The 12961-nt window shown below is 49.1% G+C and overlaps 1 protein-coding gene across 8 annotated transcripts in view; it reads right to left on the bottom strand.

The window, feature by feature from the left end:
- kmt2ca (lysine (K)-specific methyltransferase 2Ca) overlaps positions 1–12961 on the bottom strand; it is a 58913-nt gene that overhangs the window by 15992 nt on the left and 29960 nt on the right. For 4 of the 8 annotated variants that reach the window (XM_071484219.1, XM_071484218.1, XM_071484223.1 and 1 more), the window contains 16 exons: positions 12824–12961; positions 12612–12689; positions 11859–11894; positions 10888–11031; positions 10512–10544; positions 9744–9869; positions 9043–9390; positions 8847–8920; positions 7320–7592; positions 5873–6007; positions 3510–4107; positions 2532–3412; positions 2097–2378; positions 1601–1974; positions 1334–1524; positions 279–731 (listed from right to left, as the gene is read on the bottom strand). The exon at positions 12824–12961 is cut by the window's right edge and continues 58 nt beyond it. In XM_071484219.1, coding sequence (XP_071340320.1) covers positions 279–731; positions 1334–1524; positions 1601–1974; positions 2097–2378; positions 2532–3412; positions 3510–4107; positions 5873–6007; positions 7320–7592; positions 8847–8920; positions 9043–9390; positions 9744–9869; positions 10512–10544; positions 10888–11031; positions 11859–11894; positions 12612–12689; positions 12824–12961 — 4164 coding nt within the window. The remainder of the gene's footprint in view (positions 1–278; positions 732–1333; positions 1525–1600; positions 1975–2096; positions 2379–2531; positions 3413–3509; positions 4108–5872; positions 6008–7319; positions 7593–8846; positions 8921–9042; positions 9391–9743; positions 9870–10511; positions 10545–10887; positions 11032–11858; positions 11895–12611; positions 12690–12823) is intronic. The other 4 variants (XM_071484226.1, XM_071484224.1, XM_071484221.1 and 1 more) reach the window with 3 other exon arrangements.

Below are 12961 nucleotides of genomic sequence, written 5' to 3'. Positions count from 1 at the left end.
ACTCATCTATACTCATCCACTTTCATCAGAAAAATCTTTTTAAGGCCTTGAATTACTTAAATCAAATTCAAGTATCTGAACAAAGTCACAAACTTTATTTCCTCAGAAAGAAACTGAAACACAAAACAAAGCAACTCCTGCTCAGTTCTACATGGTGGGTGGTGCTAGAGCATAAACCTGGTCCCTGTAGTCTAAACCTGGTCCCTGGAGTCTAAACCTCCCCCTTCTGATCTGAACCTAAAGCTCTGAGTGTCGCCATGTGACTCGTTCGTTCATACCATCTTCAGGGTCGAGGTTCAGGTTGAGGTCCACCAGATCTTTCACTTCCACATCCTCCAGATCCTTCACGGCCGAGTCCTCCCCCTCCAGGTGCTCCTCTATCCCATCAGCCCCTGGGAGTGTTGAGTCGCCGCTCTGAATCAGAGTTGCTGTGTGGCCGAGGTGCTGCTGGTCCTGCTGGTTCAGCTGCTCCACGCCACCCGCCATCACCACCTGCTGGCCCAGAGGCGTCTCACCCATCCTGACCCCCTGACTGTGACCGGGCCTGACCAGAGACGGCTGGGGGTCTCTGTGGTGCAACAGATGGGCCTCAGGGTCTGGGGCAGCGGACAGAGGGAAGGGCAGCCTCAGGCGATTCTCAGGGGCACGGTGACGAAGCTCGATGTAGGGCTGTCCCATGATGCTGTGCTGCTGGATGGGGAGGGAACGTGGGAGGAAAGGCTGGGGGACACCTGAGGGGGACAGGTAGGTACATGGGGGGTGGGGTGGGGGGAAATGTGTCTTCATACAATTTTAATAATAAATGAATAATTAACACTTTTAGCCAGTGATGGAGGAAGAGTTCAGATCCTCCAACAGCAAGAGGTCAAAGTTCAGGAGGTCTGTCAGTTACATCTATGTCACCAGTAATCACTAATCAATTATCTAATCAGTCATCTGATCAGTAATCAGATGGTCAGTATCAGTACAAATTGACTGTGATCAAATAAACTGAGCTCAGACTGTGACATGATCCAAAAAAAGGAGGACAGACCCTCAGACCAGCTGGAGCCCACAGTTCTGGGGGTGTATCACCTGAACAGGAGCCTGACTGCAGACTCCTCCTCTCTGCTTCAGCTCCAGGTGAAAACACTGAATCACATGAAAACCTGGATTCTGAGGTTTTAAGACAGACGGAGGCACACGAAAGGATTTAAAGAGGAGCAGTGACTCAGTCTCTGTCAGGAGAGGTTGTGGATCAGGACTGATCTGTCTGCCTTTCTTGTCAGGTGATGAACACCTGAACTGATTATCGATCAGTAAATCAATCAATTCATCAGTGATGCTTTCCCACCTGGCATCATGTGTGGATGAGCGCTTGGAGCGGTGACAGGTCGGATGCCACTGAACTCTCCGGGAATCGGCCTCCTCATCTGGACAGGGACTCCCTCCATCGCACTGAGGCCGGATCCAGGCAACGAACCCTGTGGAGGACGCATGAAGGACTCCTGGAGGCCCGCTGGAGCTCCTGGAGGACCACTGAACCTGGAGGAAGGAAGATGAGAGTTTAACAGACCACTTCATCAGACCAGGACAGACCAGGTTTTGTTACTCCTCTAACCTCAGGACCGGTCCTCTGACACCAAGCTCTCTGGGGAGGCTCTGCCTGGGGAAGGGAGCATCGCTGGGGGTGAAGCCCCTCTGCTGCTCCCCTGGGAAACCTCCAGGGAACCTCGGGGCTGGAGGTACCACTGGCCCACCAGGCCTCACTGTGCCAGGATAGGGAGGTGGGGGGCGTCCAAACAGGTCTGCTGGAGGAGCAGTGGAGGAATCCTCCTGAGACCAGTGACGGGGTGTTCCTGGACCAGGGGCGGGGCCAGGCGGAGCAGCAGGGGGTACAGCTGGTCCTGAAGCTGGTTCCTGGAGACCTTTTTCCTGTCGTAACGCACTCTTCTGCTGCTGCTGCCTCAGGATGAGCTGCCGCAGCCGTTGACGCTGCTCAGGAACACAGAGAGCACAGAACACTTAGAGAACGCAGTAGAACACAGTAAAACGCAGTAAAACGCAGTAGAACTGATCTAAATCATTAAGAAGAGAGGTGAGAACACCTGACCCACCTGTCTCAGCTTCTCCTCTGAGTCACCAGGCTGAGGCAGCATGCTCATTGGTCCATCTAAAGAGGCCACGTCCAGAACTGCCATTTCATTGGCTGTCTTGTCCGTTTGTGTGGGGCCAGGTGTCATGTGACCCTGCTCGAAGGGGTCATGACCTGGAGTCTGACTGGCCAAACCAGAGAACCCGCCCTCCTCTGACATGCCAGGGTGCTTTGGGGTCTGGCTGCCGGGGGTTCTGGGAAATGAGTCCTGCTGTTGTTGTTGTCTTCCTGGAGACTGCTGCAACTGCAGAGAGAGGAACTCAAATTAAACAGCCATTCTAGTGTCTGAGGACAGGGTTAGGGTTAACCCTAAACTGCAGTACAGACATGTACAGAGATATGAACTGCAGTAAAGAGATATAAACTGCAGTACAGACATGTGAACACTGTCTGTTACCTGGTGGTGTGTCGGGGTGAAGGTCGCTGTCTCTCCAGACAGTCCTGGAGCCAGAGGTGATGACCCAGGTCCTGCAGGCTGAGGAGTGAAGCTCTCCACTGGGGCCTGGAGGAAGGCCTCGGGGGCCTTCTGGGGCCGCGGTGTGGATGGCTGCTGGGCGTAGGGGTCCGGCGAGGGTCGTGGTGTACCAACGGACTGGGTGTAGGGATCGGTGCTCCGCTGGCTCCCTGGTGATCGAGGGAAGCGTTCTGTGACAGAGGGGCGTGGTGTCCCTGGGTTGGAGGCGTAGGGGTCGAGTGTTGTGTGGGAGGGGGACGGCCGACGGTTGGCAGACTGCTGGTTGTACTGGTCCAGGCGCAGTGCAGGCGGGGTGGGAAGGTACGTGGGGTCAGAGTGTGGGCGTGGTGTACCAGGGGTCTGAGGGTTGGCATAGGGGTCAGGGGAGGGCCGGGATGTCAAAGGTGACTGCTGGGTGAAGGGATCAGTCATCTGCTGGCTGTGGTCAGGTCTGGGGGTGCCGGGCGTCTGGGCATAGGGGCTGCGGTGGGGGGACCCCAGTCCTGATAGTGGACTGGAGGGGAAGGTGGGTTCCTGCGACTGGGGGAGGGCAAAGCCCAGGTCGGAGGGTCTGACCAGGTCCCTCCTTCCTCCTCCTGTGCTTCCAAACACCTCCTGCTGAGGCTGGTGCTGGGGGGGCATTGGGGCTTTAAAAATCCCACCCTGAACCAGTTCACCAGCCCGACCGTAGGATTCAGACACCGCTACACGGAGGTTACTGCTATGAGCAGTCCTCTGGTAGGTCTCAGGTGCTCGGACACCAACGAGTCTGGCTGTGTGGTCGGTGGCCGAGTTGATCATAGCTGCTCCTCTCTGCTGCAGCCCTGGGGGAGGAAACAAGGAGGAGACATCACTAAGAGGAGGAAACAAGGAGGAGACGTCACAAAGAGAAGGAAACAAGGAGGAGACACTGGGAGTTACCTGGTTGGGGTCCAAGGGGCCTGGAGATGTCTGAGGTTTTAGGATCGGGGGACGGTGTGGGGGAACCAAAGGCATCATGGGCTGGGGAGGCGCTGAGGGAGTTACGACGCTGCTGCTGGGGGGCCGGGGGACCGCCAGACTGGGAAGAGGTGGGACGAGGAGTCCCTGCTACCTTACTGTAAGGATCCCAGGGGGAGGAGGGGCCGGAGGATGGCGGGGAGAACATCTGGGGGGACGATGGGGGCTGGTGGAGAGGGGAGGAGGCGTGAGGGGAGTGGGGGAGTGAGGCGAAACCAGAGGGAGGAGGAGCTTGCGGTCTAAGGAAGACGTCGTCGGCCAGTCCTGAACTCTGGCCCCCCTGCAGGAGGAGCTGCTGTCTGGACTGACCCTCCCTGGACGCCGACGGATGGAGAGGGGAGGCGTTGCCCCCGGTGGCCGGCTGCTGGGTGGGGGTCATGGGGCTGCGGCTGCCAGTCTCAGGGGACAGGCGTCCAGCCAGGCGCTGGCTGGCGAGCAGCTGCCGCTGCTCATTCTTCACCTGCTCCAACTTCTGCGTGGCCTCGATCTTGGCCAGCTGTTTACTCTTCTGACGCATTTGCTGAGAGACACAAAGAGACAGAGAGGAGGAGGAGGAGAAGGAGGAGGAGCAGCACCAGAGGACAGACAGTGACAGATGTCAGTGTGTTGATTGCTCTCTACAGGTGGAGTTAAAACATGATGACATGGCAACTAGTAATGCTCGCTTTCCCTCTCTCTCTCTCTCTCTCTCTCTCTCTCTCTCTCTCTCATATCAGTGATGAGTTAACTGCAGAAACCACACGACTAAAACACTTCCATCATTCATGAGTCAATGTGCTGCTGCAGACAGAACTGCTTTAGTCCTCCTGTGGTTCTGGTTCTGGATGTGTTGGGATGGTGGGGGGAGGGGGGTCTGTTTGAGCTGATCATAAGCCCTCCCTCCTGACTGCTCTTTCCTGTCTGTCTCTCACCTGGTTCTTCACACCTGCAGTGACACCTGCTCACAGTGAAGGTGAAGCTGCTGTCATCCTCCAGGACACAGACCTCACACTGAGGAGGAAACGGTCTAGACTGGTCCTGGTCCAGGACTTTCTGTCACGTCTCAAAGTGTTGTGAGTTGATTAGCTGCTTCTATCAGATTCTGATTTGTCTTAAACTGTGGACACTGATGAGGGTTGAAGGTATGAACAGCGCCACCCTCAGGACAGACTTCACATGTGTCGCTCCACCACTGGTGAACCTGTGGCTGTGATAAGGCATCACCTGTCTCTCTGTAGACCTCTCTGTGTCTATACAGTAATAATAACATGAGCTCAGAGACGCTCTGGACATTACCTGGACATCTGTCCTATCCCTCCACCACAGCTCCAACAGTGTGTTGGGACAAACAGATGATTAAAGAAACAGTTTCCTGACTGTCTCTGAATACCAACCGGAAGAATCCAGCTAACACTGAGACCAGGACCGTGTTGACCACACCGCTCTGAGAGCTGTTCTCAGATCAGTGTGAGGTGGACATTGAAGGACAGCAGCAGACCAACATTCAGAGCGAGGCAGTTTCCCCTCAGAATAAAAGCAGTCAGTTCTCAGACAGACTGAGGCCACAGACACCGACTCTGGGTCGACTTCAGCTCCTTTCAGATTCAAACAGCTGATTACGTTGGCGTTTGTCAGTGACGTGTTCATCTCATGCAGTCAGATCAAACCCTTTTTTAACAGAAACTGTGCTTTGGCCCAGAGATGGTGACTGTGACTCATCCTGGTCCAGGTCTGAAATCCTCTTTGGTTTGAGTGTGCGTGAGCTCGGTCTGAGTTTGTGGTTTTCAGTGTTTCTGTCCTGGAGGTCAGAGAGGTTTCATCCTGACTCTGAGATCAGGAGCTCACACCTCAGACTGTTGTTGTTTAGAGACCACAACTGATGTGAAGACTCATTTCTCTTCTGACAACAAAAGTATTTCTGGAGGACACAGATGAATCAATAATGATCAATGAGATCTTCAGATGTCTTGTTTTGTCCCAGAGGGTCAGTTAACTGGGAATCTGACACCAGAGAACAGATGATGCTTCTGATTGATATTTGATTATTGCACATTGTCTGATTGATCAGTTAGAAACAATGTTCATGTAAGTTTTAATACTAGATCAACAACAAAATAAGGTTTGACCGTAATATTTTCTTCACTTTTCATCTAGAAACCAGCTGTAAACAGGATGTAAACCTCCAGGTGAGTGAAAACTACAGGTTGTTAGGACCAGCTCAGCACTGACCCAGGAAAGGAAGAGGATTTCAGAGGGTCATGGATCCAGAGAGTCTTGCCTTGAACAGGTTCGCCTTGAGATCTTACCAGAGCCTCTTTGCCCCCTCCTGCTACAGATGCCTGGTAGGGACAATCTTTATCTGTTGGTGATTTTAGGGCTTTGCTTTGGGGGAGATTTTCCTGCCTCTTCTTACCGGCTCCCCATCTGTCATTTACCTCTCCCTTTTCAATGACAATTACATCAGAGACATTAGTTGGAGTGAGTGAGGCTCCGCCCACAACACACTCATCACACACATCATCTTCATCACAATGACAACAGCTCTGCATACTCTTTATTCTCTCGTGTCCCCCCATCATCCACTCCTCCATTTCTCATCTGTCTCTGCAGCCCCTTGACATGCAGTTTGATGGTTACTATGGTTACTACTCAGAGCGGGAGACCAACACCATCCTGAGGCAGTGACAGACCTGCAGGTTAAAAAACGTGTGTGTGTGTGTGTGTGTGTGTGTGTGTGTGTGTGTGTGTGTGTGTGTGTGTGTGTGTGTGTGTGTGTGTGTGTGTGTGTGTGTGTGTGTGTGTTGAAAGTGTCCACATCACAGGCCGAACACAAACACACACTCTGGTTTAAAGTTGACTGACTCCACTGAATTCATACATTCAGATTATTAATTCAAATCTTCTGATAAATTACTATAAATTAAAGGAGCTGGCAGCTTATGACCTCACTGACAGTAGCTCCACCCACACCAGCTGCAACTTTACAGTGATGAACCCATTAATGCATCAATAATTATAATGTAATAACATCCAACAACTGATTCTGAAAAGGGCCGCTCTTCACCTTTTGCATTTTGAAATGTTATTCTACCTATTTCCTCACCTGATGTAAAGCACCTCACACTGACTGTGTCTGAATAAAGCTGTTTCTGAGTAAAGTTGCGTTTGAATAAAACTGCATTTGAATAAACTTGTATTTGGATAAAGTTGCGTTTGAATAAAGTTGTATTTGAATAAAGTTGCGTTTGAATTAAGTTGTATTTAAATAAAGCTGCGTTTGAATAAAGCTGCATTTGAATGAAGTTGTATTTGAATAAAGCTGCATTTGAATAAAGTTGTATTTGGATAAAGTTGCATTTGAATAAAGTTGTGTTTGAATAAAGCTGCATTTGAATAAAGCTGCATTTGAATGAAGTTGCGTTTAAATAAAGTTGTATTTAAATAAAGCTGTGTTTGAATAAAGCTGCATTTGAATAAAGTTGTATTCGAATAAAGTTGTATTCGAATAAAGTTGCATTTGAATAAAACTGTATTTGGTGTTTTGTTCGGTCTGTGATAGAAAATAATGAAGCTGCTACAGTTGTGGTTTGTGGAGCAGCAGGAGAAGCTGAGGTCTGGATACAACAGGATCGTGGACCATGTGGTTTAAATCCAGAGGTTTGTGACTGGAGTCTGGTGTCGATTTCTCCCTCTGGTTCTACTCAATGGGGGGGGATGATGTGTTCAAGACAAACACACTGACACTCTGCTCACCTGTCTGAACTTCCACTCCTGCTCCTGCTCTGACTCTTTGGGCCTCAGTGGGTCCTTGAATGCCGCCTCTGTCTCCATGGAAACAGGGTCATACGGTCCCGGCAGCGGCAGCTGCAGCTGCTGCTGCTGCTGCTGCTGCTGCTGCTGCTGCTGCTGCTGCTGCTGCTGCTGCTGCTGCTGCTGCTGCTGCGAGGACGGGTGGCGTTTGAGCGGGTCGTTGGACAGCTGCACCTTGTTGATGCGCTGAGCCGCCCGGTTATCCCGAGCTTTTTGCTGCAGAGTGAGAAAACAGCTCGTTCACATCAGTTCAAATCAGTGTCTGAGTAGGTTATTTATCATTGCAGCTCCACAACATCAGAGAATAACAAGCAGCCCAGACCCACAACTGGTCGACTCACACTTACTGTGGTCGATAACTTCTCTGCGCTCTAAGATTCAGGGGTCGATTTTAGGGCCACTACCTTTCAACCTGTATGTTCTCACACAGTGGTGTCACCTGGAGACAGAGTGTCTGCCCACAGCTGATGACACATGACCAGCTGATGCTCCGTGTAGAATTTAGTACCTCGAAACTTTCTACAGCTCCACCAGGATAAAACTGATTATTATTGGTTCAGTTTAAAGGCTCAGAGAGAGAAAGAGACACAGGACCGAAGACACCTGTGTCCAAACTTCAGGCTCATGTGGGGTACGTCACCAAACCTGTTCATCATCATCATGACTTTCTATTTGTGTCATTCAACATAAAACAACTGAAATATAAATGTTTACACTCCCTTGACCTCGCCACCCCACAGATGACACATGACATAAATACAGATAAAATATCACCAGCATGGACGCAAAAGTAAATACACTCAAATGCTAATGAGACATTTACTTTAAATTAGACAAATAAATTAGGGCTGTCAAATAATTCATTTTTTCTTAATTCTTAATTTCTTAATTTTGCATTTCAGAACTGTTTTCTCTTGCTTGATAACACATAACCGTCAGTCTGTTTGAACTAGAAGCTAATGTTAGCATGTCTGACATGTAATTATGAAGATATCTGACAATTTATTTATCCGTAGACGAGCTCTGGGTAAGTTATATTTTTATATTCCAACTCATTCCATCTTCACCAACGACGATTCAGACATTGGATTTAAACACTTCAGGTCTCCTGTCACGCCCTTTATGCAGACTGGACTTTTGCTCTATAGACAGGACTTGTCATGAAGTATCTTGCTCCACCATGTAGAAACTTTGTAGGAAGTGTCTGTGGCAGCTAGACAACAAGTGAGGGTGCCTCAAAGGGTCAAAATAGCAGCAGCCAAAGAACGTAGCGCTGTAGAATCTTTGGTAAAAGCAGCAGTGACGTGGAAAATAAAGAATCTTCAGCGGCATGAGATTAACACAATTAAAAAAATAATAATGCGTGTCAATCTCATCGCGATTAACACGTTAACACTGACAGCCCTAAAACAAATATTTACCATAAATAAGAAAAATGACATGCAGGTACAGTGAAGATGACTGACTCACCACGTAGGGAGCTCTGTCCTGAGAGCTGGCTTTCCTCCACAGTTTGGCAATCTGCTTCACTCTGGTGGACCAGTCTGACACACACACACACACACACACACACACACACACACACACACACACACACAGTTTACTGACAGATTAGGTCAGCCTTTGATCACTGTTTTATTCTGTGTGTGTGTGTGTGTGTGTGTACCAGGATACTGCTCCCTCAGCTGGGGGAAGTTGGTGTTGCAGTAGAGGACCGGAGCGACGGTGGCCAGCTCTCCCAGTGTTTCCTCTTTCTCCCACTTCAACATGCCCCTCTGAGCCGTCGACATCACATCCTGCTCGCCCTCTCCTGCTGGGCCCTGATTGGCTGAGGCCAGCCCGGAGCCCGTGCTGGGGCCAGAGCCAGGTAGCGGAGCAGGGGCAGGGCCCTCAGGAGGTGGCATCCTAAAGCCTGCTGGACCCTGGACAGTGCTGGGCATCATGGGAGTGCTGGGAAAGTGGGAAGCTGCTCCCATCAGGCCATTCATCAGTGGCAGTCGTGGAAACAAAGCGGCTGCTCAGAGACAGAGTTTTAATAATCAATCAATCTGATCAATAATCAATCAATCTGATCAGATCAGTTATTTATTCTGTTTCCTTTCACAGTGACTGTCTTTGTTTTGGACTGAAAGCCAGAGCTCTGAAGACCATGACCGACATTAACCATCAGGAGATCTCTTCAGAGTTTGACCTGAGACGAATCAAAGACTAACAGAGTCCTCACAGGGACAGAGGAACCTGCTGATCCTGATCCTGATCCTGTCTCAGCTCAGACATGACACTGACTCACACTGAACACAGCTCCTCCTGCTGGCATTCGTGTTACACACTGAACCAGGATCAGTGTGTGTACCTGTGTGTGTGTACCTGTGTGGTGAGTGTGTGTCTTGCTCCCAGCAGCAGTGTGTGTGTGTTGACTCTGTTCAGGTTGGTTGTTGTTGTTTGGACTGAGAACAGCAGTGAACACCTCCTCCACGTCCTTCCCCTCCAGCTCTGCACACACACACACACACACACACACACACACACACACACACACACACACACACACACACACACACACACACACACACACACACACACACACATTTTAACACAGCAGAACAGTTGAAAGGAGTCACCATAAACAGAATTACAGACACTAATCTACACAACCTTCATGTTGAGCTCAACGTCAGCACAGACTCACTGTTCACACCTGCATTGAGCACTGGTCAGATGCCACCTCCCTGCTCTATTAATAGACACGCACATCATTTCTGTTTGAGACCACATGTTGTTGTGTTTAACCAGCAGGGGGTAGCAGTGCACTTCCTGTACCTGGTCTGCCAGAAACTAAAAGTAGTAGTAGGATCAACACAGTCTGACTGAAAACTCCACCACCCAGCGTCACGACAGAGGACGTCCTTCATCCTTTAACTGTGTGACTGTGGAGTCCAAGATGTGACCCAGAAATTGATCTGCTGTGACAGATGAGGAGACACAAGGAGCACTAGAGGCTTTCATCAGACCGACCCCCCCAGTTACAGACTGGACTCCACATTACTCCCACTGTTGAGACTGTCATTTGTCCTTTTTTCAGACTTTGTCTTCACTGGTGGATCTTACAGGTGAGATCAGAGGGCTCAGTCTTACCTGGGATCTTGTAGAGTTTGCTGAGAATGGCACCTGAAACAGAACAACACATTACTGATCAGTCAGCTGCTCTTCACTGTGTGGACTCAGAGCACCGCACTGTGAGGGGTCATTCATTAATTCATTAATTCAGTCATTCAGTCATTCATCGACCTGAGTGACACATTAAATCTGGATCAGGGTATTTCCTGGTGTGTGTGTGTGTGTGTGTGTGTGTGTGTGTGTGTGTGTGTGTGTGTGTGTACACCACATTAAACACAATCAGGTTCTTCAGGATCTCTAATTAATTTACAGCAACAGACCATCAGATCATCAAGATACAGGAGCGACACCACTGACAGTCAGTGCTGGAACATCATTAACACAAATTACTCACCGTCAGTGACCATCTTGTCCAGCTCAGGACTCAAGATGGCATCCAGAGGCTCCTCCTGCACCACCCTCTGGCCACGCCCACCACTTCCTGACAGCTCAGAGGTCAAAGACGAGTCCTCGGCCATAGAGCCAATGTCCAGACCAGCTGAGAGACGACAGACAGACAGGTTAAATACTGAGCTGATTGAAAGGACAGACAGACAGAAGGTGAGCAGAAAGCTGCAGGAGAAGAAGAAGAAGCAGGTTTTATCTGGAAGAGAAGAAGCAGTAAGTTTTATCTGGAGGAGAAGAAGAAGCAGTAGGTTTTATCTAGAGGAGAAGAAGCAGTAGGTTTTATCTAGAGGAGAAGAAGCAGTAGGTTTATCTAGAGGAGGAGAAGAAGAAGCAGGATTTATCTGGAAGAGAAGAAGCAGCAGTAGGTTTTATCTGGAGAAGAAGCAGCAGTAGGTTTTATCTGGAAGAGAAGAAGCAGTAGGTTTTATCTGGAGGAGAAGAAGCAGTAGGTTTTATCTAGAGGAGAAGAAGCAGTAGGTTTATCTAGAGGAGGAGAAGAAGAAGCAGGATTTATCTGGAAGAGAAGAAGCAGCAGTAGGTTTTATCTGGAGAAGAAGCAGCAGTAGGTTTTATCTGGAAGAGAAGAAGCAGTAGGTTTTATCTGGAGGAGAAGAAGCAGTAGGTTTTATCTGGAGGAGGAGAAGAAGCAGCAGTAGGTTTCATCTGGAGAAGAAGAAGAAGCAGCAGGTTTTATCTGGAGGAGGAGAAGAAGCAGCAGTAGGTTTCATCTGGAGAAGAAGAAGAAGCAGCAGGTTTTATCTGGAGGAGGAGAAGAAGCAGCAGTAGGTTTCATCTGGAGAAGAAGAAGAAGCAGCAGGTTTTATCTGGAGAAGAAGAAGCAGTAGGTTTTATCTAGAGAAGAAGAAGGAGGTTTTATCAGGAGGTGAAGAAGAAGGAGGTTATCCTATGGAGTCTTACCAAACGGAGAGGGGGAGCGCTCCACCTGGAACTGACCTGAAAACAAACAAACACTGTTATTGTCTGACGTGTTTAACACCATCAGTGCTGCAGCCTGTGAGACAACACTCTTCTTCTTATTCTGTGACACTGTTTCGTTCGCCTTCTGTGGACCAGCAGACAAACCAACAGCTCCATCTGCTGCTCAAAGCACCTGTGGTCTTGTCTGTTTTCATGAACCGTCATCATCAGCATCCACATCTACAAATGACCTGAAGAGGTCTCAATCTGTCTGATTTATCAGGCTCCTTGAGACTGTGGACGTCTGTAACTATTATTATGTCACTTCCTTAAGTTTTAGTTGAGTTTTTCAGGTGACACAGTAACTAATTAGATTTCGAGTATGTGGTCAGTTTATTGAAACTCAGCTGCAAACAGCCCGACTCCTGACCTTTCAGTCAGAATTCATGGTCTTCATCCTGTGGAGAACAGGGTGATGTGGACAGAAAACCCTTGGTTTGGAGTCAGAGTGTAAATCTAACTTTTCTTTCTTTTTTCTTTCATTCTGAGTTGAGATTATTTTGTCGCAGCACAGACAGGTACAGGTGAGGTGAAGTGTCATCATCAGAGCTGAGCTGCTGCTGTTTAAAGACCTCTGCTGTTCTACTGTAAATGTTCTAAGAGAGAACGTCAACAAACAACACACAGCAACACAACAGGAAGAAAAAGAAAAAGACACAACATGAATACGCAGTGAGGGGGGTGGGTGTGTACCTGTGTGTCCTGTGGCCAGTATGTGAGGGTCAGTGTTGAGAACATCAGACAGATCCACTAGAGCTTCTTCCGACATGGCTGGATGGTAACACACACACACACACACACACACACCATGACAACACACACGATTCACAATGAAAGATGAAGATCTGCTGATAAGATGATGATAAAACAAGAAAACATCTGAAGTAAGTAAAGAAATAACTCACGCAGTGTTCCCTGTCTCTTGCTGGTTGCCATGGCACTAACAAGTGGTCCTGAGGGGGAGGGACCATGTAAACCAGGGGCAAGGCTTTTCATGTCACCTGTTGCCACTCCTGATAGGCTGCCACCGGGTGTCTCAGGCC

The sequence above is a fragment of the Trachinotus anak genome, unplaced genomic scaffold (genome assembly GCF_046630095.1).
Source record: "Trachinotus anak isolate AG129_WGS33_773 ecotype Australia unplaced genomic scaffold, CSIRO_AGI_Tana_v1 ptg000009l, whole genome shotgun sequence".
Taxonomy (NCBI): Eukaryota; Metazoa; Chordata; class Actinopteri; order Carangiformes; family Carangidae; genus Trachinotus; species Trachinotus anak.
This window is presented reverse-complemented; position numbering and strand designations above follow the sequence as displayed.